The 22,681-nt window shown below is 45.6% G+C and overlaps 1 protein-coding gene across 2 annotated transcripts in view; it reads right to left on the bottom strand.

Annotated features, from left to right (window-relative positions):
• LOC134936597 (adhesion G protein-coupled receptor E1-like) overlaps positions 1-22,681 on the bottom strand; it is a 291,441-nt gene that overhangs the window by 127,434 nt on the left and 141,326 nt on the right. For both annotated transcript variants that reach the window (XM_063931704.1, XM_063931705.1), the window contains exon 6: positions 17,252-17,335. In XM_063931704.1, coding sequence (XP_063787774.1) covers positions 17,252-17,335 — 84 coding nt within the window. The remainder of the gene's footprint in view (positions 1-17,251; positions 17,336-22,681) is intronic.

Genomic DNA, 22,681 nt, shown 5'->3' with positions numbered 1-22,681 from the left:
CTGTATTACTGAAAAATAATACTTCTAGGATGGTTGATTAAAAAGCTAATAATACATAAATTTAATAGACTAAATCAATAAAATATATATATAAAAACATTCATATAAGAAATGTCACAGTGCTAGTAGTGAACAATTCATTTAAGAAAGGGGTAAATTAACTTGAATCCTACAGTATTAGCGGCAATATTCATGCCCTGGCTAGGACTCTCTCTGGAAGCAAGTCCACATCGGGTCAGCAAAGGCTACTTCCAAATCACCAGTCCGATACTGCAAAGTACGCAGTCTCAGCGCAACAGTGCAGATGGCAATGGTTGTAGGGGTAATACCAGTTCCTCTGTAAATATCCACAAATCCAGGAAGAGATGTGCAGTCCAATTGTATACCAGGGTAGATAATGGTGGGAGTCCAAATAGTGAATGACTGTGTCCTCCAAAGCTGACCCGATGTGGACTGCTTCCAGAGAGTCCTAGCTAGGGCATGAATATTGCTGCTAATAGGAGTCAAGTGAATGTGCCTCCTTTCTTAAATGAATTGTTCACTACTAGCACTGTGACATTTCTTATATGAATGTATATATATGTATTTTATTGATTTTGGCTATTAAACTTATGTATTATTAACTTTTTAATCAACCTTCCTAGAAGTATTATTTTTTAGCAATACAGCCAGTGCTGGTACACATTTTCTTTCTTTTTACTTATCATTTAGGGAGCTGACCAACACCTCAATCGTATATTTCATCACCCTTGTCTTTAAGTACAGGGTATATAAACATGTATCAGCAGATGAAACTGAAATAAGTTATCAGGATGACAGAAAACCGAGGGATTTGGTGACGTTGTAAGTGAGTATGGAGTAGAAGATGGTTTAAGTAAAAGAAGAAAAGGCACATGAGGAAAAAGGGCCCTGCTCATGAGAGCTTACATTCTAAAGGGGATGGGCACACGGATGGGGTAGACAGTAACAGTGGAACAGAAGGTTAGGCTGAGAGTTGGCTGGGTTTGGTGAAGAAATAGGAGGTCTCTCCAAGTAAATGGGGTCCTTAGGTATAGAGTTGTAAAGCTGGTTAGAATATAGGGCCTAATTCAGTATAAAATGCATCCGTTATGCGTTCACATACTGAAGCCCTTCTGCAATGTGCGCATGTGCAGGAGCCGTATGCACTGCTTGATTGACAGGCAGAGGCGTTCACGAGGCGTGTAGGGGCCTCAACGCGGCATTGGGGGGATACGGTACAGACAATGCAGGTGTGTCTGGCTGGTTTGTGGAGTGGGCCACGGTGGCTGTGTGACATCACACGCAACCGCTGTGACCCGTAGCACATGTTATATCTGCCCCCCCCTGCAGTGCACATGGTATTGCCCAACTGCTTAAAAATGTCCTACTGCGATCAACTTGGAATTACCCCCAGTTTGTTCTATTGTAATACACACATGTTAAAATAACTATTAATGGGGGTAATTCCAAGTTGATCGCAGCAGGAATTCTGTTAGCAACTGGGCAAAACCATGTGCACTGCAGGGGGGGGGGGGGCAGATATAACATTTGCAGAGAGAGTTAGATTTGGGTGGGTTATTTTGTTTCTGTGCAGGGTAAATACTGGCTGCTTTAATTTTACACTGCAATTTAAATTGCAGATTGAACACACCACACCCAAATCTAACTCTCTCTGCACATGTTATATCTGCCCCCCCCCCCCTGCAGTGCACATGGTTTTGCCCAACTGCTAAAAAATTTCCTGCTGCGATCAACTCAGAATTACCCCCAATATGTTTATATACTTAATATACTAACTTTATAATGCATACATTATTTCTCACGAGTCCTCTTATTATTACATTGTTGTGGCCATGGTTGGAAAATTATATATCCTTTTTGTATTATTTATTTGTTACAATTACAAGTGTGGTCTTTTAAGACAGCTCTGTAACCTGCTGCTGTTTCTATTTATTTGTATTTGTAGTTCACATATCCAGTCACACAAATATTTCAATTCCTGGGAATGCTGTCAAAAGAATTAATAAGGGCCCTCATTCTGAGTTGATTGCTCGCTAGCTACTTTTTTTAGCCGTGCAAACGCATAGTCACCGCCCACAGGGGAGTGTGTTTTCGCTTTGCAAGTGTGCGATCGCATGTGCAGCTGAGCAGTACAAATTTTTTTTTTGGCAGTTTCTGAGTAGGTCTGAACTTACTCGGCCCTTGCGATCACTTCAGCCTGTCCAGTCCTGGAATTGACGTCAGACACCCGCCCTGCAAACGCCTGGACACGCCTGTGTTTTCCCTACCACTCCCAGAAAACGGTCAGTTGCCACCCATGAACACTTAAGGGGGTGCACACGGAGAGATCCATGCTTAAATTAATCACAGATCTCTCTTTGTGTGTATGCCCATAGCAATAGCGATACGCGGTCCTGCACGTTGATATTTCTGACTCTAGTTTTGGTAGATCGCACACTTCACTGCTTGAATGCAATTTTGTTGTCCAGGGCTTCCATTAACTTAATGGAGAAGGGTCTGAATGTGTCAAAAAAATGTAAAAAAAAAAAATGTGTGAGGTCCCCCCACCTAAGTATAACCAGCCTCGGGCTCTTTGAGCCGGTCCTGGTTATTTAAATACTGGGGGAGAAATTGGACAGGGGTTCCCCGTATTTAGACAACCAGCACCAGGCTTAGTCCGGTCCCGGTTCCAAAAATACGGGGAACAAAAGATGTAGGGGTCCCCCGTATTTTTAAAACCAGCACCGGGCTCCACTAGCCAGGGATATAATGCCACAGCCGGGTGATACATTTATGTGGCATTACCCTACCCCTGTCACGATCCGGGTATCTGGACGCCATTACTTGCCTTTCAGATGTCTCCTGAGGCTGGCTCAGCGTTCCAAGGCCGGATCTCATCTGTGTCCACATTCTGCATATCCCTCCTGTCACGCTGAGACGCTGTCACAGCGGTGCCATGTTTGAATCCTGCATGGTGTCTCCTGTCCTCTGCGGCCGGCGCCGCCATTACTGTTATGTTTCCACATGGATTCCCAAACCAGTTTTCCTTCCAAGTTCTAACATGGGCGCAGCCATTTTGGATTCAATCACATGCTTCAGTTCCTCCAATCCACTGCCTGGAAATCTGCATAATTGCCCAGCCAATGCCTGCATTGCTGCAGGTATAAGTATCCTGTGCCTGGGCCAGGAAATGGTCAGTGCTTTGTTTGTCATACCTTGTTCCAGTCTCTCTCTCCTGTGGTTGTTTTTCCAGGTTCCAGCTCCTGTCTCCAGCATCCACTAAGAGACCCGCACCTGCCTACCATCCTGCGGTGCAGCCTGACTCTGCAGTCCTCCGTGGCTGATCCAGCTTCCAGCTATTAACCCATCTGCTTCCAGCAGCCTGCTTCCAGCAGATTCCAGTATCCTTAAAGTGCCGGTGTTGTTCCAGCGGATTCCTACTTATCAGCAGTATAGACTACCACCGGTAACCATCCTTCAACTCCTCTGTTTCCACGCTCCCTAGCATCTTACAGTTTCCACTCCGTGTATCATCACCTGGCTGGTTCCATCCAGCATTTACTCAGTGACTTTATCACCTGGCTGATCCCACTCAGCATCCACTCCGTGTCTTACCACCTGGCTGGTTCTATCCAGCAAACACAACAGCTGATTCAAGTTACCAGCTTCATCTATTCCATCTACTGGCATGTTCCTTGATTATCTGCACTACTACAGCCAGGCCTGGTAAGGTTTTTCCATCAAGGACTTTAACAGCTGTTCTTAACCTACCAGTGCTCTGTTACACCTTCCATGGTCAAAGTGTTCCAGGAATATTATTTATTGCCACTGTCATCATTTGCTGTCTGTTGTTACACGGAGTTTGTCAATAAACTTTTAATTTACTTTTACCTGGTTGTCATGGTCACACCTTCGGGTTTCCTTTTAACACTTACATGTCCAGGGGTCTGATTAAACCTCCCCGGTTTAAGTTCCTCTCAGCCCCTACAACTGAGGCTTCCTCCTGTCAGCAAAAACCCTCAGTTGTGACAACCCCCCAACTGGTCACCCTTGGCCGGGGTTCCCTGGAGGAGTGGGGACCCCTTAAATCAAGGGGTCACTACCCCTCCAGGTACCCAAGGGCCAGGGGTGAAGCCCGAGGCTGTCCCCAGCACCCCTGGGCGGTGGGTGCTGGGCTGATAGCCATGTGTGTAAAAAAAAGAATATTGTTTTTTGTTGTGGAACTACAAGGTCCAGCAAGCCTCCCCCGCTTGCTGGTACTTGGAGAACCTCAAGTACCAGCATGCAGGGAAATAACGGGCCCGCTTGTACCTGTAGTTCTACAACAAAAAAATACCCAAATAAAAACACAACTCACACACCGTGAAAGTAAAAATTTATTAAAACACACTTACACACTCACACATACTTACCTACATCCCACGCCGGTCACGTCCACTTGTCCAGTAGAATCCAATAGGGGTACCTGTAAAAATAAGACAGATTACTTACCTACATCCCACGCCGATCACGCCCACTTGTCCAGTAGAATCCAATAGGGTAGGGGTACCTGTAAAAATGAACATTAAACTTACAAACTGAGAAAGAGAGAGAGAGAGAGAGAGAGAGAGAGTGAGGGCGGGATGTACTAAGCAGTAATATAGCGGTAAAACCTGTTACCGGCCCGATGTCTTTTCCCCGTATGTTCTATTAATCCTCAGCCTACTGCGCTGTCAGTTGCTTCCGCATCTCCTGTTACACGTGACTTCTTCGGCACGGTACCTGCTCTCATAGGTAGTCTATTGTTCCACCATGGGCACTGTATGTACGAACGTACAGGACCTGTCACCTCCAGGCATATGTGCCATCGTTTAATGATCGGAGGTGATGGGTCCCGTACGTTCGTATATACGGTGCCCGCGGTGGACCAATAGGCTACCTATGAGAGCAGGTATCGTGCAGCAGTCACGTGTAAAAGGTGCCAGTGACAGGCTGGGGGTTAATTAAATATGGGGAAAAGATATTGAGCTGGTATGACATACACACCCCCCCCCCTACCTGCTGCTGGGGAGAGCCACCCGCTGCTCACACACACACCCCTACCTGCTGCTGGGAAGAGCCGCACGCTGCATGCACACACCCCTACCTGCTGCTAGGGAGAGCCGCCTGCTGCACACACACACCCCTACCTGCTGCTGGGGAGAGCTACACGCTGCACGCACACACCCCTACCTGCTGCTGGGGAGAGCCGCACGAGACCGACATACACACACACACCCTACCTGCTCCTGCTGGGGATACCTGCTGCTGGGGAGAGCCGCACGAGACCGACACCCCCCCCCCCTACCTGCTGCTGCACACACACACACCCAACCCCCTACCTGAACACACACACCCTCCCCCCTACCTGCTGCTGCTGGACCCTCCCCCCCCCCCCCCCACCCTACCTGCTCCTGCTGGGGACACACACACCCACACACACAATACACACACACACTACCTCTGCTGCTGCTGCTGGACACACACATACAACACACACACGCTACCTCTGCTGCTGCTGGGGAGAGCCGCACCGGAGGAGAGAGAGACGCTCCGGTCAGCGGGAGGACGGAGGAGGGGGAGAGCCGCACACCACGGCGCTTGGGTCAGCAGGAAGACGGAGGAGGTCGGGGGAGAGCCGCACTCCGGTCTACCTCCAGCGACACTCACCGCCGGGACCTGCCGCCTCCAGCGCCGCACAGGTGCCTCGCTGACATGGGGGTGGTGTTCCTGTCAGCGAGGCACTTGTAGAAGTGCCGCTTTGCCTATCTTTTTGAATGGGCTTTTACAGCCCAGTGCTGGGCCCCGCCCCCCGCTCAGTCCCATTTCCATTATGTTTGGGAGGCACTGCTATCAGTGCCTCCCAAACACATTTAAACCAGGAAAATTATTAGAATTACATAAAGAATATACTTATGACACAGAATATGTGTCATAAGTATCTTCTTTATATTATTTTAATAAATAATCACAGAGGAGGCACTGATAGCTAGATAGCTCAGCACACATCTTCCCTGTAAGGGGCTTAAGGGGTTTGGCAGCATTGGCGTAATGCACACAGGCTCCTGGGTCCAGGGGGGCCCACACCGCACACACTGTACCCATTTTAAATACTTACCTTTCCGGAGTCCGGCGCCGGCCGCTGCGATCGCGCCTGAAATCGCCACCAAAATGGCCGCTGTGCATGCGCGGTAGCCAAATTGGTCTCCAGATCATGGCGGGCACCATGTTTCCGGAGACCTGCGCTTGCACAGTAGACCGTACAGAGGAGGGGGCCCACCCGGAGGTGCACACAGGCCCTGTCCTCTGTTTAAATGCCCCTGTTTGGCAGTCCTAGATTCTTCAGTTCAATGAAGTTTGAAGATTGTCTCTCTTCTTATAGATTGACTAATACCTCTTTTACACTGAAGTCCCAGGTCTGAGCAGAGATTTGGAACACAGTCCCAAACCAGGGGGGAAATTTACTAAGGTGGGAGATTTTTAGAACTAGTGATGTTGCCCATAGCAACCAATCAGATTATATCTATTATCTGCTAGAAGCAGCTAGATATGTGGTAAGTAGAATCTGATTGATTGCCATGGGCAACATCACCAGTTCTAAAAATTTCCCACCTTAGTAAATTTACCCCCAGGTCAGACCTGGGACAGCACCATTTCCACTGCGGTGCCAATCTGGATTATTTACTGATCTGCGCTTTTCACACTGCACATGGGTTTTCTCAGTGCACATGGGTACAGTATAGGCACTTGGTACGCTTACCATACTATCCCTTTAAACTGGGACACTCATGTTCTGTGGCTGACTTCAAGCCTGCATTTCTTCTAGTTTTAATCAGCCACAAAACCTGTGTAAATTCTGAGTGTCCCGAGTTTAAAGGTATAGTATAGTAAACCTAGCCGCCTACTGGGAGTTAATCTTAGCTTCTTAAAATTGCGAACGAAAGATTCGCAATATAGCGAAAAGACATCTCTGTGCAGTTTCTGAGTAGCTCGAGACTTACTCGGCATCTGCGATCAGTTCAGTGCTTGTCGTTCCTGGTTTGACGTCATAAACACACCCAGCGTTCGCCCAGACACTCCTCCGTTTCTCCAGCCACTCCCGCGTTTTCCCAGAAACGGTAGCGTTTTTTCGCACACACCCATAAAACGTCCAGTTTCCGCCCAGAAACACCCACTTCCTGTCAATCACATTACGATCACCAGAACGAAGAAAAAAACGTGAGTAAAAAACCTAACTGCATTGCAAATTTACTTTGCGCAGTCGCACTGCGGACATTGCGCATGCGCACTAAGCGGAAAATCGCTGCGATGCAAAAAAATTTACAGAGCGAACAACTCGGAATGACCCCCATCATCTCCTTGCGCTGCGAGAGCAGTTCTCCCCATCCTGAAAATAGGTCCCAGGGACGATTTAGGTTACCCGTTTACACTGCAGCTCACTTGCGACCTTCATGGGTAAAACCCTGCTAGGTACCCAGGAAAGAGTCCCAGGTGGCTGGACCCAGGTGGACCCTTTTCCACTTACCTACTGTGAATCTCGGGTTGCTGCACATTAACCCGGGATTTTCAGATCAGTGGGGTATAACTGAGCAGCTGTGTAATAGAGGTATGCATTACATTTCACTAGTGTTACTGACACACCTGCTCTTCTGATCCCTCCTTAAGGTTAGCTGGTGCTGGCCGATGAAGTGCTGCCCCCAAAACTGAATATTGCTGCTTTGCTCCTTGGTAGGAGGGCCTGACACACCACTGGAGGGACTGTCCACCTGTCTGCATCTGTCATCGTGCTATGGAGGAGGTTAGTGGATATTTGTCCTAAGCAACTCTCTGCAGCTGCTCCATCAGCGCTTCTTCTGGCAATCTCTGGAAATCTTCTGACAATAACTTTTTGCCCCCCACTCCTTTCTGCATTTCACATGCCTGGCTGACAGGCAACTGCTACAGCTCTTTCATTAGACGTCCTCCTTTTTTATTTATTTTAATCAGGTCTCTACGGCAGTTAGCTCTTATGGTTGCGGCAGTTAGCTCTCCTCCATTTTAGTGCCCTGTGCCAAAAAGAGAATTGGTCTCCCCGCCCATATTTAAAATATTAACAGTGCGCACCAAAAGCACAGGCAAAAATATAAGGGTGTGGCTTCATGGGGAAGGGGCATGGTCACAAAATAATACCAATTCATATTACATCGCACAGGAGTCTCCATTATTCAAATTACTCCACACAGTAGTGCCACTTATACACATTACACCAGGTAAAGCTCCTTATACACATTACTCCAGACAGAGTCGACTTTTTTTTATACATTACGTCAGACAGAGCCCCTTTTGCACATTACGGCAGGCAGAGCCCCTTTAACACATTTTGCCAGGCAGAGTCTCCTTTTTACACATTATGGCAGCAGAGTATCCTTTGGACACATTATGAAAGGAGAGAGAGAGAGAGAGAGAGAGTGTGTGTGTGTGTGTGTGTGTGTGTGTGTGTGTGTGTGTGTGTGTGTGTGTGTGTGTGTGTGTGTGTTACATTTACATTTGACCAGCCGGCAGTCCTCTTATCCTTTCCAGTGGTTCCACCCTACGCTGCGGCTCTTCGCTGTGCAGGGCTCTGTGGGTGTGCTGGGGGAGATTACATCTCCCCCAGAACTTGATGGGGGAAAGGGGGATAGGGTTACCACCTCATCCCTTTAATTCTGGACACATATTAATTACAAAGGTTCTGTGGCTGGCTGACTACAAGACTCCATTTCAGCTGGTTTTATCAGCCACAGAAACTGTGTAATGAATGTGTCCAGAATTAAAGGGATGAGGTGGTAACCCTAGGGGGGAGAAGGGGGAGCCGGCTGCTGCGCTGCCCACCTACCTATGTGAGAACAGGTTACCAGGCAATGTACTGCAGCTGAGCTGAGCGGTGATGGTGGGCAGGCGGGTGGCTGGACGAACCTCACAATGCGGCGGCGTGGCACGGTGGGTGTTGCCGGTGGTCCTGCACCCACAGTGCATATGCGCTGTGTACCAGGCACCTCTGGCATGCTGTTAGTTATGGTCATGGCTACTGTCAGTCTAATAAAAAGTGCTCCTTGCCTTAGGGTGAAATATCACAGATTGTTTCCATATGAGTTATTAGCATCATCATAACATTAAAATACAATACACCTGGTACAGATATAATTTACATAAATTTACATTTTCTGAACATAAAATTAACCTAGTTTGGAGCAGAGAAGGGAAAGGGGGGGACATGATAGAAATTTACAAATATATTAAGGGTTTAACAAAGTCCAGGAGCGCGACATTCTTCAAAGGAAGAGAAGTATTAGAACATGAGGGCATGCACTGAGACTGGAGGGAAAAAGGAAAAATTACTTCACAGGAATGGTAGTGGATATAGCACATGTGGGGTTGGTTCTGCACTGGACTGGGGGTGACAATGTTTCTTAATAGAGTTATTGTCAAGACGACCAAAGGTAAAAATAGGATTTTAATACCTACCGGTAAATCCTTTTCTCTTAGTCCGTAGAGGATGCTGGGGTCACATTCAGAAGCATGGGGTATAGATGGGATCCGCAGGAGACATGGGCACTTTAAGACTTTCAAAGGGTGTGAACTGGCTCCTCCCTCTATGCCCCTCCTCCAGACTCCTGTTATAGGAACTGTGCCCAGGGAGACGGACATTTCGAGGAAAGGATTTATTGTTAAACCACGGTGAGCATCTTACCAGCTCACACCTCAAGCATGCCGCAGAAGGTGGCATTCAACAGAATACAAGCCAACGGCATGAACGATTGCAGCAACATGCTGACAAGAACTGCAACACAACATGTGTGTAGCCACAAGTAATAACTGTAGATACAGTTCACTCGGACAGGCGCCCAGCATCCTCTACGGACTAAGAGAAAAGGATTTACCGGTAGGTATTAAAATTCTATTTTCTCATACGTCCAGAGGATGCTGGGGTCACATTCAGAACCATGGAGTTATACCAAAGCTCTAGAACGGGCCGGAGAGTGCGAATGACTCTGCAGTACCATATGACCAAACTTTAGGTCATCATCGGCCAAGGTACCAAACTTGTAAAACTTAGCAAAAGTGTTTGCCAAGTAGCTGCTCGCCAAAGTTGCAATGCCGAAACCCCTCCGGCAGCCGCCCAGGACGAGCCCACCTTTCTATTAGAGATTTCGGTAACGGCAATCCAGCTGTGGAATGAGCATGCTGAATCATACCACAGATCCAGCGTGCCATAGTCTGCTTGGAAGCAGGGCACCCCATCTTGTTGGGAGCAAACCAGACAAACAGAGCCTCTGTTTTCCTAATCTGAGCCGGCCTGGCGACATACATCTTCAAAGCTCTGACCATCTCGAAACTTTGACTCAACGAAGGCGTCAGTGGCCACAGGTACCACAATAGGTTGGTTCATGTGGAAAGATGAAACCACCTTCAGCAGAAATTGTTGACGTGTCCTCAATTCTGCTCTATCTTCATGTAAGATCAAATAAGGGCTCTTGTGAGACAAGGCCGCTAACTCAGACACTCGCCTTGCCGAAGCCAAGGCCAACAGGATGACCACTTTTCAAGTGGGGAACTTCAACTCCACATTCTGTAAAGGTGCAAACCAATGTGATGGAAGGAACTGCAACACCACATTAAGATCCCACGGTGCCACAGGAGGCACAAATGGAGGTTGGATGTGCAACATGCCTTTCCCAAAAGTCTGAACTTCTGGAAGGGAGGCCAATTGTTTCTGAAAGAAACCGATAAGGCTGAAATCTGTACCTTAATTGAGCCCAATTTTGGGCCGCATCCACACCTGCTTGTATAAAATGGAGAAAACATCCTAGCTGAAACTCTTCCGTAGGAGCCTTCTTGGATTCACACCAAGAACATATTTTTCCAACTACGGTGGTAATGTTTAGACGTTACCCTTTTTCTGGCTTGAATAAGTGTGGTAATGACTTCACTGGGAATACCCTCACAGCTAGGATTTTGTGCTCAACAGCCAAGCCGTCAAACGTAGCCACGGTAAGCCTTGATACACGCACGACCCCTGCCGTATTAGGTCCTCGCGCAGAGGATAAGGGCAGGGATCTCCTATGAGTAATTCCAGAAAATCTGAATATCAAGCCCTCCTTGGCCATTCTGGGACCATGAGGATTGCTCGAATCTTTGTTCTTCTTATGATTTTTAGAACTTTTGGAATGAGAGGAAATGGAGAGAATCTATACACCGACTGAAACACCCACGGTGTCACCAGTGCATCTACTGCTATTGCTTGAGGGTCTCTCGACCTGGGACAATATCTCTGAAGCTTCTTGTTGAGACGAGATGCCATCATGTCTACTTGAGAAAACTCCCCAACGACTTATCACCTCAGCGAAGACCTCTTGGTGGAGGCCCCACTCTCCTGGATGGAGATCGTGTCTGCTGAAGAAGTCCCTGGAATGAAGATTGCTGACAGAGCATTTGTATGTCTTTCCGTCCCGCAGAGGACCTTTGTGGCTTCTGCCATCGCCGCTCTGCTTTTTGTTCCATCTTGGCGGTTTATGTACGCTACTGCTGTTACATCATCCGACTTGATCAATACGGGCAGATCGCGAAGAAGATGTTCCGCTTGCAGAAGGCCATTGTAAATGGCCCTTAACTCCAGAACGTTTATGTGGAGACAAGTTTCTTGACTTGACCATCTTCCTTGGAAGATTTTCCTCCCTGTGACTGCACCCCAGCCTCGGAGGCTTGCATCCGTGGCTACCAAGATCCAGTCCTGGATCCCGATCCTGCGCCCCTCTAGGAGGTGAGAGCTGTGTAGCCACCACAAGAGTGAGAATCTGGTCTCAGAAGACAGGATAATCCTTCGGTGCATGTGTAGGTGGGATCCGGACCACTTGTCCAACAGGTACCACTGGAACACTCTGGCATGAAATCTGCCAACTGAATGGCCTCGTAGGCCGCAACCATCTTTCCCAGCAACCGAATGCATTGATAGATTGACACTTTTGCTGGTTTCAGAACATGTTTGACCAGGCTCTGAAGTTCCAGAGCCTTTTTCCCTGGAAGAAAAAACTCTGTAGTTCTGTGTACAGTATCCTTCCCATAAAACGACGTTGTTGGAATTAACTCTGCTTTTGGCAAGTTTAGGAGCCAACCATGTTGTTGAAGAACTGCCAGGGATAGTGCAATGTTTTGCACCAACTGGTCCCTGGATCTCGCCTTTAGTAGGAGATCGTCCAAGTACGGGATAATCGTGACTCCATGCTTTTGAAGGAGAACCATCATTTCCGCCATTATGTCTGTGAAAATCCTCGGAGCCGTGGATAGACCAAACGGTAACGTCTAAAACTGGTAATGACAATTCTTAATTGCAAACCTCAGTGACACCGAGGAAAATGGAAATCTGTAAGCAGGCATCCTTTATGTCTACCGAAATAATGAAAACTCTTTCCACCAGACTGGAAATCACTGTCCTGAGAGATTCCATCTTGAATTCGAGTTTCTTTTGGTAGAAATCGAGGGATTTCTGTTTAGGGTTGGCCTCTGTCCGGTCTCAGGACCACGAAAAAATGCTTGATTAGACGGCTTCACCCTGTTGTGTCGGGGGAACCAGGACAATGACATGATTCAGACACAATTTTTGTATTGTGTCGCATCCTACCTTCCTGTTCGGAGGAGAACTGGTAAGGCCGATTTGAAAAATCGTTGAGGGGAAACGTCTCGAAAAACTGCCAGTTTTCCGAATGAATCCAGAACTGACTGAAGAGTTTTTTTGGGGGGTTTTTAGACGCACCCCAACCGGTGCGGCCTCCCGCAAGAGAGCATGCGGTGGATTCGGCGAACGCAGAGGATGATTTCTGCACCTGTGATCTGGAAGAGACTGCAGACCTTTTCCTTTTCCTAAACCTGCAAAGAAAAGGGAATCTAACTTCTTGTGCATCTATTGGGTCGAGATGACGGCATCCGATAATGATGCGTCTTCATTCGTTGTGATTGACCATAGAGCCAGAAGGTTGACTTACCTGCGGCCATTGCTGAGATCAAATCAACTAGGCCATCACCAAACAAGGCTTCCCCTTCATAGGGAAGAGGCTCCATTTCTTCTTGGAGTCAGCACCAGCATTCCACTGGTGAATGCACAACAACCGCCTAGCCGAGACCGCTATAGAAATGGACTGTGAATCCAAAATTCCAATTTCCCCTGCAGTCTCAGTTAAGCATGCTGCAGTGTCTTTGATATGACCCAACGTAAGGAGTATCTCATCTCCCTCCAAGGTATCTATATCGGACGACAAGGTATCCTATCATTTTCGAATACTACTACTCACCCATGCGCCTGCCATGGCAGGTCTAAGTAAGGTACCCGTGGTTACATAGCTAGGATATAGCGTAGCTTCCTGTATACGATCCACTGGATTTGTGACATGGTCCCATGTAGAGCAGGGAGTGACTCACACTTTATTCTGTCCGCGGCGGGAACGAATGACCACCGGAAGCCACCAGGATTCTTTCTCAAACAGAGCGCACAGTACATGAGATTAGCTACCCGTATATGTCTATACATACATATACATACTATATACATATAAACATATATTAATCCACATACATATATAGACCCTCCGTCAGGAACAGCAAGGTTCTCTGTGACGTTAATACGTCCTTAATTGTACTGCACAATATTGGATCTAATCAGGAAACAATCTGGTCGACACAGGAATCAGTATCCGTGTCGGTATCAGGGAGTAGCAACTGGGCAAAATAACATTTTATGTTATTCATGTACTAAATATGTTAATCATGTACTGAATGCTCTTTTCCAATTTTGGATCTAAACTGGAATCACTATAGTCGACACTGGAATCCGTGTCCGTGTCGGAATCAGTATGTAACATTTCTATTCTCTTACTGATATGCTCCATATTTGCATTCAAGACATTCACCCAGTCAGGAGTTGGTGGTGCCGACACGGTCACTCCCACAGCCGTTTGTGTCCCTAATACAGTCTCCTCCTGGGAAGAGCCTTCAGCCTCAGACATGCTGACACACGTCTACCAAACACCCACAGACACACCGGGCATATAGGGGACAGACCCACAGTAAAGTCTGTCAGAGAGACACTGAGGGAGTTTGCCAGCCCACAACCCAGCGCCTAATCACCGGTTCTGAAACATTAAGAATGCCGCAGACCTGCAGCGCTTTTATATTAAATACATATTGCACCAATATTTCTGTGTCCCCCCCCACCCCCGTTTTGCACCCTGATAAGTATTCAGAAGTGTGAGGAAGGACCAGCGTCTCTACAGCCTGTGTAGAGGAAAATGGCGCTGAGCTGGCGGGGGTTAGGACATTGCCTAGGCACTTATGTCCCCTCTTGCCAGTTTATTTTGAGGTTTTTCTGCTGCCCAGGGCGCCCCTCCCCCCCCCCCCGCGCGCGCCCTGCACCCTATAGTGCTGCTGTGTGTGTGGGAGCATGGCACGCAGCATGCGATCGCTGTGCGGTACCTCAGAATGCCGTCACTGAAGTCTTCTTGATCTTCTTCTACTTATCTATCTTCTGACTTCTGGCTCTGTAAGGTGGGTGACGGTTGGCTCTGGGAACGAGCATCTAGGCGTACCTAGCGATCAAACCCTCAGGAGCTAATGGTGTCCTGTAGCTAGAAGCAGAGCCTTTGAACTCACTGGAAGTAGGTCATACTTCTCTCCCCTTAGTCCCACGAAGCAGGGAGACTGTTGCCAGCAGTCTCCCTGAAAATAAAAAAACCTAACAAAAGTCTTTTTCAGAGTAGAGCTCCTCAGAGTACATCCAGTCTGCCTGGGCACAATTCTAAAACTGGAGTCTGGAGGAGGGGAATAGAGGGAGGAGCCAGTTCACACCCTTTGAAAGTCTTAAAGTGCCCATGTCTCCTGCGGATCCCGTCTATACCCCATGGTTCTGAATGTGACCCCAACATCCTCTAGGACGTATGAGAAAGTTAGTTATTATATCCTCAGGGGGTGTGAGCAATTTTGCCTGTTGGTGGTGCTCCCAGAGTCAGTAGTATTAGTCAAAATAAAAAAGAGGAAAGAAAGACTTTGTTGGGGCACACTTAACACAGTAATGAAAAAGATTAAAAAATTACCTTTTACTCAATTATTAAAAAGAGAGTAAGGTTACACACAGAAATTTGCAAGGATAAAGTTACTCAATAAAAATTAGAATGAGGTGAGCACCTCCAATGGACCCTCTAAGGGGGTAGCATGTGGCCTATAATGATCTAAAGATTCATTTTGAGGTGTTCAGAATGTAATATAGATGAACAAAGTAAGGTGAAAATATTAGGTTATGATAATGTGGCACTTTAATTTGAATATCAATACAGTTTTTTTTTATCGTGCCAATAGACAATCACTCCTGGTTGTAAACAAAGACAATGGGGGTCATTCCGAGTTGTTCGCTCGTTGCCGATTTTCGCTATGCTGCGATTTGTTGCAAATTGCGCATGCGCAAGGCACACAGGGCGCATGCGCTTAGTTATTTAACTAAAAACTTAGCAGATTTGCTGTGGATTCTGCTGCACTTTTCAGTCGCTCTGCTGATCGGTAAATGATTGACAGGAAAGGGGCGTTTCTGTGTGGTAACTGAGCGTTTTCCGGGAGTGTGCAAAAAAACACAGGCGTGTCAGGGAAAAACGCGGGAGTGTCTGGAGAAACGGGGGAGTGGCTGGCTGAACGCAGGGCGTGTTTGTGACGTCAAACCAGGAACTAAACGGACTGAGGTGATCGCAATCTGTGAGTAGGTCTGGAGCTACTGAGAAACTGCAAAGAATTATTTATTAGCAGTTCTGCTAATCTTTCATTCGCTATTCTGCTAAGCTAAGATACACTCCCAGAGGGCGGCGCCTAGCGTGTGCAATGCTGCTAAAAGCAGCTAGCGAGTGAACAACTCGGAATGAGGGCCAATGTTCTGTCAAGTGAAAGGGCTAGATTGTCTGCATGGGGGACAGGATAGGACTCTACCTATTGATGGAAAACTAGGTAATAAGTGTGTCTGTAAACAGAGAAGGTAAATTAAAAATGTGCAGGGCTACCTTCTAGTGGAGAGGATACAGTAAACACTCCATTACCTCTGCTTTCTATGTCAAAATTATATAATTACTGCACCTGGTATTCCTAGGTGGTCTCCCATCCAAGTACTGACCAGGCCTTTCACTGCTTAGCTTAGAAATGGTAGTGGACAAGAAGAATAGCCTCCCATGAGAGGTGTTAGAGGCTAAGACAGTAAAGCAATTTAAACACACTTGGGATAGGCATATGAAAATCCTTACACATTCTATGTGGTGTATTCAATTATAGTCGGAACTGCCATCTTGTCAGAAAGACGGCAGTTTCCCACTTTTTTAAGTCGAATCATGAATCGACCTATTCAAAGGGGCTGCCGTTTTTCTGACAGGTCGGCAATTCCGACTATAATTGGATACACCACATAGAATGTGATGGCAGTTAAGAACCACTTGGCCCATCTAGCCTGCCCCTTTTTTATCCTTTAGGTAACCTCAACCCTATTTGATCCTCAGTTCTTTGTAAGGATTTTCACATGCCTATCCTAAGTGTGACTTGTCGGAAAACATGTAGATCGGCGGATTAGCTGGGGAACCACGTGTTTTGTTGGATTTAGCGGCCAAATCCGACAGGTTTTAGCCCCGTTTCTGACAATGTCAATCCGACTCTTAAAAAAGTCGGATTGCCATTGTCAGAAACGGCCAAAACCAGTCGAATTTGGCCGCTAGTTGAATAGTGAACTGTTGGATCCTCTCCGTCGGAGAGGATCCGACAGCAATTGAATACACCCGTATGTTTATGTTTCCATATATCCACCTTACTAAAAGAGGGTTACATAAGCAGTGTTAGGGATCGCAGTTACTGTACAGATGCTTTTTGGAGAATCTGTTCTTGTATTGGAGCAATATTGAATTATTATGGTACTTAAGTATTCGCCACTACAAATGGTGGCAAATTGGATACTTACTTATCTGGAGCCACCTTGAAATGATGAATAGGCCCCTAAATCAAGCCTTTTGGCACATTATAATTGCTACCATCCATTCTATTTCCCAAGTTTTAATTAGTAAACTGTATTAGTAAAGACCTCTATCACCTTGACTTTTGGAGTACAGTAAGCATACAGTTTAAGATTAGGAATCTGCATCTATGCACGCAGCATAGCCTGGGACCACCAATACTTACAAACAGATGTGGGGTCTCCTGAATGTCTCACCTCTTTAGTTCTGAAGTTCTTATATGTTTGGCAGGATACTTCCAGAAGATTGAATGTGTTCTGGAGCACAGAACAGACTGCATCCTGAAAGGAAGATAAATTGGTGATTTTGTTTTATATTGTTAATACAGGTTGAGTATCCCTTATCCAAAATGCTTGGGACCAGAGGTATTTTGGATATCGGATTTTTCCGTATTTTGGAATAATTGCATACCATAATGAGATATCATGGTGATAGGACCTAAATCTAAGCACAGAATGCATTTTTGTTACATATACACCTTATACACATAGCCGGAAGGTAATTTTAGCCAATATTTTTGGTAACTTTGTGCATTGAACAAAGTGTGTCTACATTCACACAATTCATTTATGTTTCATATACACCTTATACACACAGCCTGAAGGTCATTTAATACAATAGTTTTAATAACTTTGTGTATTAAACAAAGTTTGTGTACATTGAGCCATCAACAAACAAAGGTTTCACTAACTCACTCTCACTCAAAAAAGTCCGTATTTCGGAATATTCCGTATTTCGGAATATTTGGATATGGGATACTCAACCTGTAGTAGTTATTGATTAAAGATGAATTGAAAGTGTAGTGACAATTGAAGGTAATAACTGTTAAAAGAAAATATATATGATATAATGTGAAGAACAAAGATCTACGAACTTCTGCCTGGATGTGACAGAAGACTCAGACTACTCCTGCAGTAAGTGAACTTGATGATTCTGCACTGTAGAATGAGAAATATTTGTGATATCATACAATTTTTAGTAGAGATGTGCGGTTTGGTTCTCCAGAAATCCATATCCATCCAGACCTAACCAAAACCCGGTCTGGGTATCCCAAGGGTTCTGATCCAAACTGGTTCAGATATTCCCACGCTACAAAAATCAGATTTTAAATCTGAATTTTGGTTTTACATTAAAAAAAACTACATGATTTTAGCATTTTTTTTAATAACTATTTATTAGACATTTAGGTACTTACAATAGTACATAAAAAGAATTAGAAATATATAACGATCTTTAAAACAATGAGATACCGAAGTAACAGCGTCAAAATGTTCATGAGAAGGATAGGTCACAGCATACCTCCCAACATGACCCCCTCCAGGAGGGACACAATGCTCTTTTTCTGGACTTTTCGCTTAATTTACGATTGCCAGCACCTGTGTTGAACAGGTTAATGGATAAGGAAGGTGTTTCAGCACAGGTGATAGCAATCTTAAATTAAGAGGGAAGTCCTGGAGCAGAGCATTCTGTCCCTCCTGGAGAGGGTTATGTTGGGAAGTATGATCACAGTGGTTCTCAACCGCGGTCCTCAAGTACCCCCAACAGTTCATGTTTTCCAGGTCTCCTCACAGAATTGCAAGTGAAATAATTAGCTCCACCTGTGGGTCTTTTAAAATGTGTCAGTGAGTAATGAATACACCTGTGCTCCAGCTAGGTGACCTGGAAAACATGAACTGTTAGGGGTACTTGAGGACCGATGTTGAGAATCACTGGGATAGGACATCGATAAAGTGATGTGTTACTGTATAGGTTAAGAGTCCTACCAATTCAGGTGAAAGTAGGTGAAAACAATTGAAAAGATTAAACTAATCAAGTAAATTACATCAGAACAATTACCAGACATGAATGAGGAGTATGAAAGAGAAGGAAGGGGCATAAGGATAAGAAAGGGGATTGGACAGCGAGTCTGGGTTGGAGTAGATAGAATTTGTATGAAGTGGGTCGTATCATTCAAGGCTTGGGAGAGGTATATTATGATGAGCATACCAAGGATGCCACACAGAATGAAATTTCTTAAAATTTTTTTAGCATTTTTTTTAATCAATGATTATCAATCTTTTTAATTTACATTTTTTTTAACCGAGCCAAAAACAGAATTCAAACAAAAACACTCGAGGGTGGTTTTGCCAAGTCCAAAACAAAACACGGGGTCCGCCCACATCTTCAATTTTAAGTCTAAAGCTTGCTTAGTAAATCAGTTTATGCTCTTTCATCTTCGGTGTGGAAAATTAATTTGGATGTACAGTAAGTGTAACGCTCAGTGAAGTTCCATTTGGCAACACACCCTGGTTATGTAGACAGAGTCATCAGGAGGGCAGTCTAACTGGGTCAGGTGTTAGAGGAGCAGGTGTGAGGGTGCGTGCTACATAATATCCTGGCATCCCAAGTAAGTGCATCGCAGAGCCAGCAGGAATCTTACACACTGAAGAGAAAGCAAAACATTGAGTATGGCCTTCAATATGTGCGGTTCTGCTTTTCTGTATGCAACCATCTTCCGTGACATACCCTGCAAAATGCCTGCAGTAGCCAATATACATGTCTATAGGACTGTTGCATGCATGTTGTGGGGAGTATGTCGTGTGTGTGTGTGTGTGTGTGTGTGTTTGTGTGTGTGTGTATATATATATATATATATATATATATATATGTGTGTCAGCATGCCCCCGGTTGCTGTACAATGTGTGTGTGTGTGTGTGTGTGTGTGTGTGTGTGTGTGTGTGTGTGTGTCAGCATGCCCCTGGTTGCTGTACAATGTGTGTGTGTGTCAGCGGTGCCCTTGGTTGCTGTACAATGTGTGTGTGTGTGTGTGTGTGTGTGTGTGTCCATTGTTGCTGTACAGTGTGTGTGTGTGTGTCAGCAGAGGCTTAAAAGTGGGACGCAACTGCTGCCGGGCTCCTGCTCTGTTAGGGGCACCTCTCCTCCTGTGTGTTCAATGACAACATTCAATTAAGTTAAATGACAGCACCAATATTATTCTTACCTCCGGGGCAACTGGGACAAACTTATGCCACAGTGTGTCAGTGTGCCCCTGGTTGCTGTAGAATGTGTGTGTGTGTGTGTGTGTGTGTGTGTGTGTGTGTGTCAGTGTGTCCTTGGTTGCTCTGATATGTGTGTGTGTGTGTGTGTGTGTGTGTGTGTGTGTGTGTGTGTGTGTGCGCGTGTGTGCGTGTGTGTGTGTCAGTGTGCCCCCTATACAATCTATGTAACGTGTATAAACGACTCTTCTGTGCTGTAACGTGTATAAGTGGAACTACTGTGGTATAATGTGTATAAGTGGATCTACTGGGGTGTAACGTGTATAAGCGGATCTACTGGGGTGTAATGTGTATAAGCGGATCTACTGGGGTGTAACGTGTATAAGCGGATCTACTGGGGTGTAATGTGTATAAGCGGATCTACTGGGGTGTGACGTATATAAGTGGATCTACTAGGGTGTGACGTGTGTAAGCGGCTCTACTGTGCGGTGTAATGTGAATTGATACTATTCTGTGGTCACGCCCCTTCCCCATAAAGCCACATCCCTATATATTCCATTAAGGGGCGCCAAAATATATATACACATACCAAAAAAATTAGGCCCTGGGTGTAACAGAAGTAGTTTATACAGTTGTACTCATGGTTATACACTTCATGTATCCTGGATATAGTAAAGCTTGAGCAGAACTATACAGAGCACCAGCTGGTCACGTATGTGGTTGGCGGTATGATAATACAGAAGTATATGCAGGATCCAGCTTTATACTCTTAGGATATAACACAGAAGGGGAGATGTACTAAGCAGTGAAAAGAGTTGAGAAGTGAGCCAGTGGAAAAGTTGGCCATGGCAACCAATCAGCATTGAAGTAACAGTTATAATTTGCATACTATAAAATTATACAGAGCAGCTAATTGGTTGCTATGGGCAACTTCTCCACTTGCCCACTTCTCCATTTTTTCACTGCTTAGTACATCTCTCCCAGACTCACTGGAACTAAGTGGAACATGTGGCACTCTAAGAAAAGTAACAAGATGGCGCAGCACAAGTGCAGAATATCAAACAGTGGCCATCTTAGTAAAGAAGAATACTTCAATAAAGGAGCATTCCTGGAGATAGCACAGTAGCACACTCCATACCTTAACATTATACAGTTTAATTTCCAGAGAAGTAACTAAAATTGGGGATAGATGATAAGGGCCCTACACACTGGGTGATTTTAATGACCAACGATATTATCGTTGGTCGATTTTTCAACAACGATGTTTGCATACACACTGGACGATATCTATGGCTGATTTTGACGATATGACAGTAAATGACATCTATATGGTCCAAATTGGCTTGCATATATAATCGAGGATAGACCAAAGATGAATGACTGCGGGGACACGCATCGTTCATCGTGGGTACATCCACACTGGTCAATATGAACGATTTATCATTCAATTGTAAATGATATTGTTCATATCTACCATCATTATCTATAAATGTGTAGGGCCCTTTAATATTACACCATACATTTCATGAAATCTTTCAACATAGATATTAATTCTAAGGCATTGCAACAGTGTACAGTATGTCATAACTCCAGGCACTCACACGGTATTTGTCCTCATTGCCCCCACAGCGTGTACCTTGAGGTAAAATGCAACAACTCTGACACCACTTTAACTGCTTGACACTGGATCCGTATATGATTGCGCCTACCTACAGGTTATTGAGGGTGTGACAGTGGAAAAGATACCTTTACATGCATATACACAGCAGGCTTACATGTAAGCTATATGTAAGCATTAGTGATTATTCCTATTACACATGGTGCATTTTCTCAGCGTATGAACAGGAGCACAATCAGTGGAAGGAATCTGCTAAATAATTGACCATGATATTCCTCCATTATTCACCTAATGGTGGTTGCAATGGACTTGTATTGTAGATATTACACTATATTGTGTTTTATTGTTTTTTTTGCATATACCTAGAAAGACATCTGGGTGTAAAGTATATCTGCAGTGGTGCCGAGAGAGGGGGGGAGAGGGTACAAATTACCCTGGCCCAGGTCTGATGGAGGGGCCCAGTGGGGGCCCCGTGCTTCCTCCCCCTTACCTGGCAGTAGCAGCTACAGCTCTTTTAAGCCCAGCACATGCAGCTTACTGCTGGGCTGGAGTGTGGCCATGGTGGCGCTTAAAATAAAAAAAACGCAGTATTTTTTCAAAGGGTGCATGACCACGCCTCCTGCGAATAGGCCACACCCCCTGAAAAGTACCTGCACCCAGCCTGGCGCTCTACTGCCCTGTATATCTGTGTGTGTTTACAGGTTATAGCGCAAGTGCTGTTGGTATTCCTTTTGTGTATAACTCTGACACCAAGTCATAGCTCACCTTCAACCCTCCATGGATGTGGAAAGCATGCAACCCCTTGTTGTGCCACAGAGAGTGTTTCTTTAGCTCATCTTTAAGATGAGTCTTAGGCTGGGTACACATTTGCTAATGTCAGTGACATCGTGCAAGATCCACCGCAAACAATATTCTTCATACACACTGAACAATGGCCCTCATTCCGAGTTGTTCACTCGCTAGCAGATTTTAGCAGCATTGCACCCGCTAGGCCGCCGCCCTCTGTGAGTGTATCTTAGCTTAGCAGAATTGCG

Source organism: Pseudophryne corroboree, chromosome 6 (assembly GCF_028390025.1).
Source record: "Pseudophryne corroboree isolate aPseCor3 chromosome 6, aPseCor3.hap2, whole genome shotgun sequence".
NCBI classification, from domain to species: domain Eukaryota; kingdom Metazoa; phylum Chordata; class Amphibia; order Anura; family Myobatrachidae; genus Pseudophryne; species Pseudophryne corroboree.
Note: the sequence above shows the minus strand (reverse complement) of the source record. Positions and strands in the feature narration are given on the sequence as shown.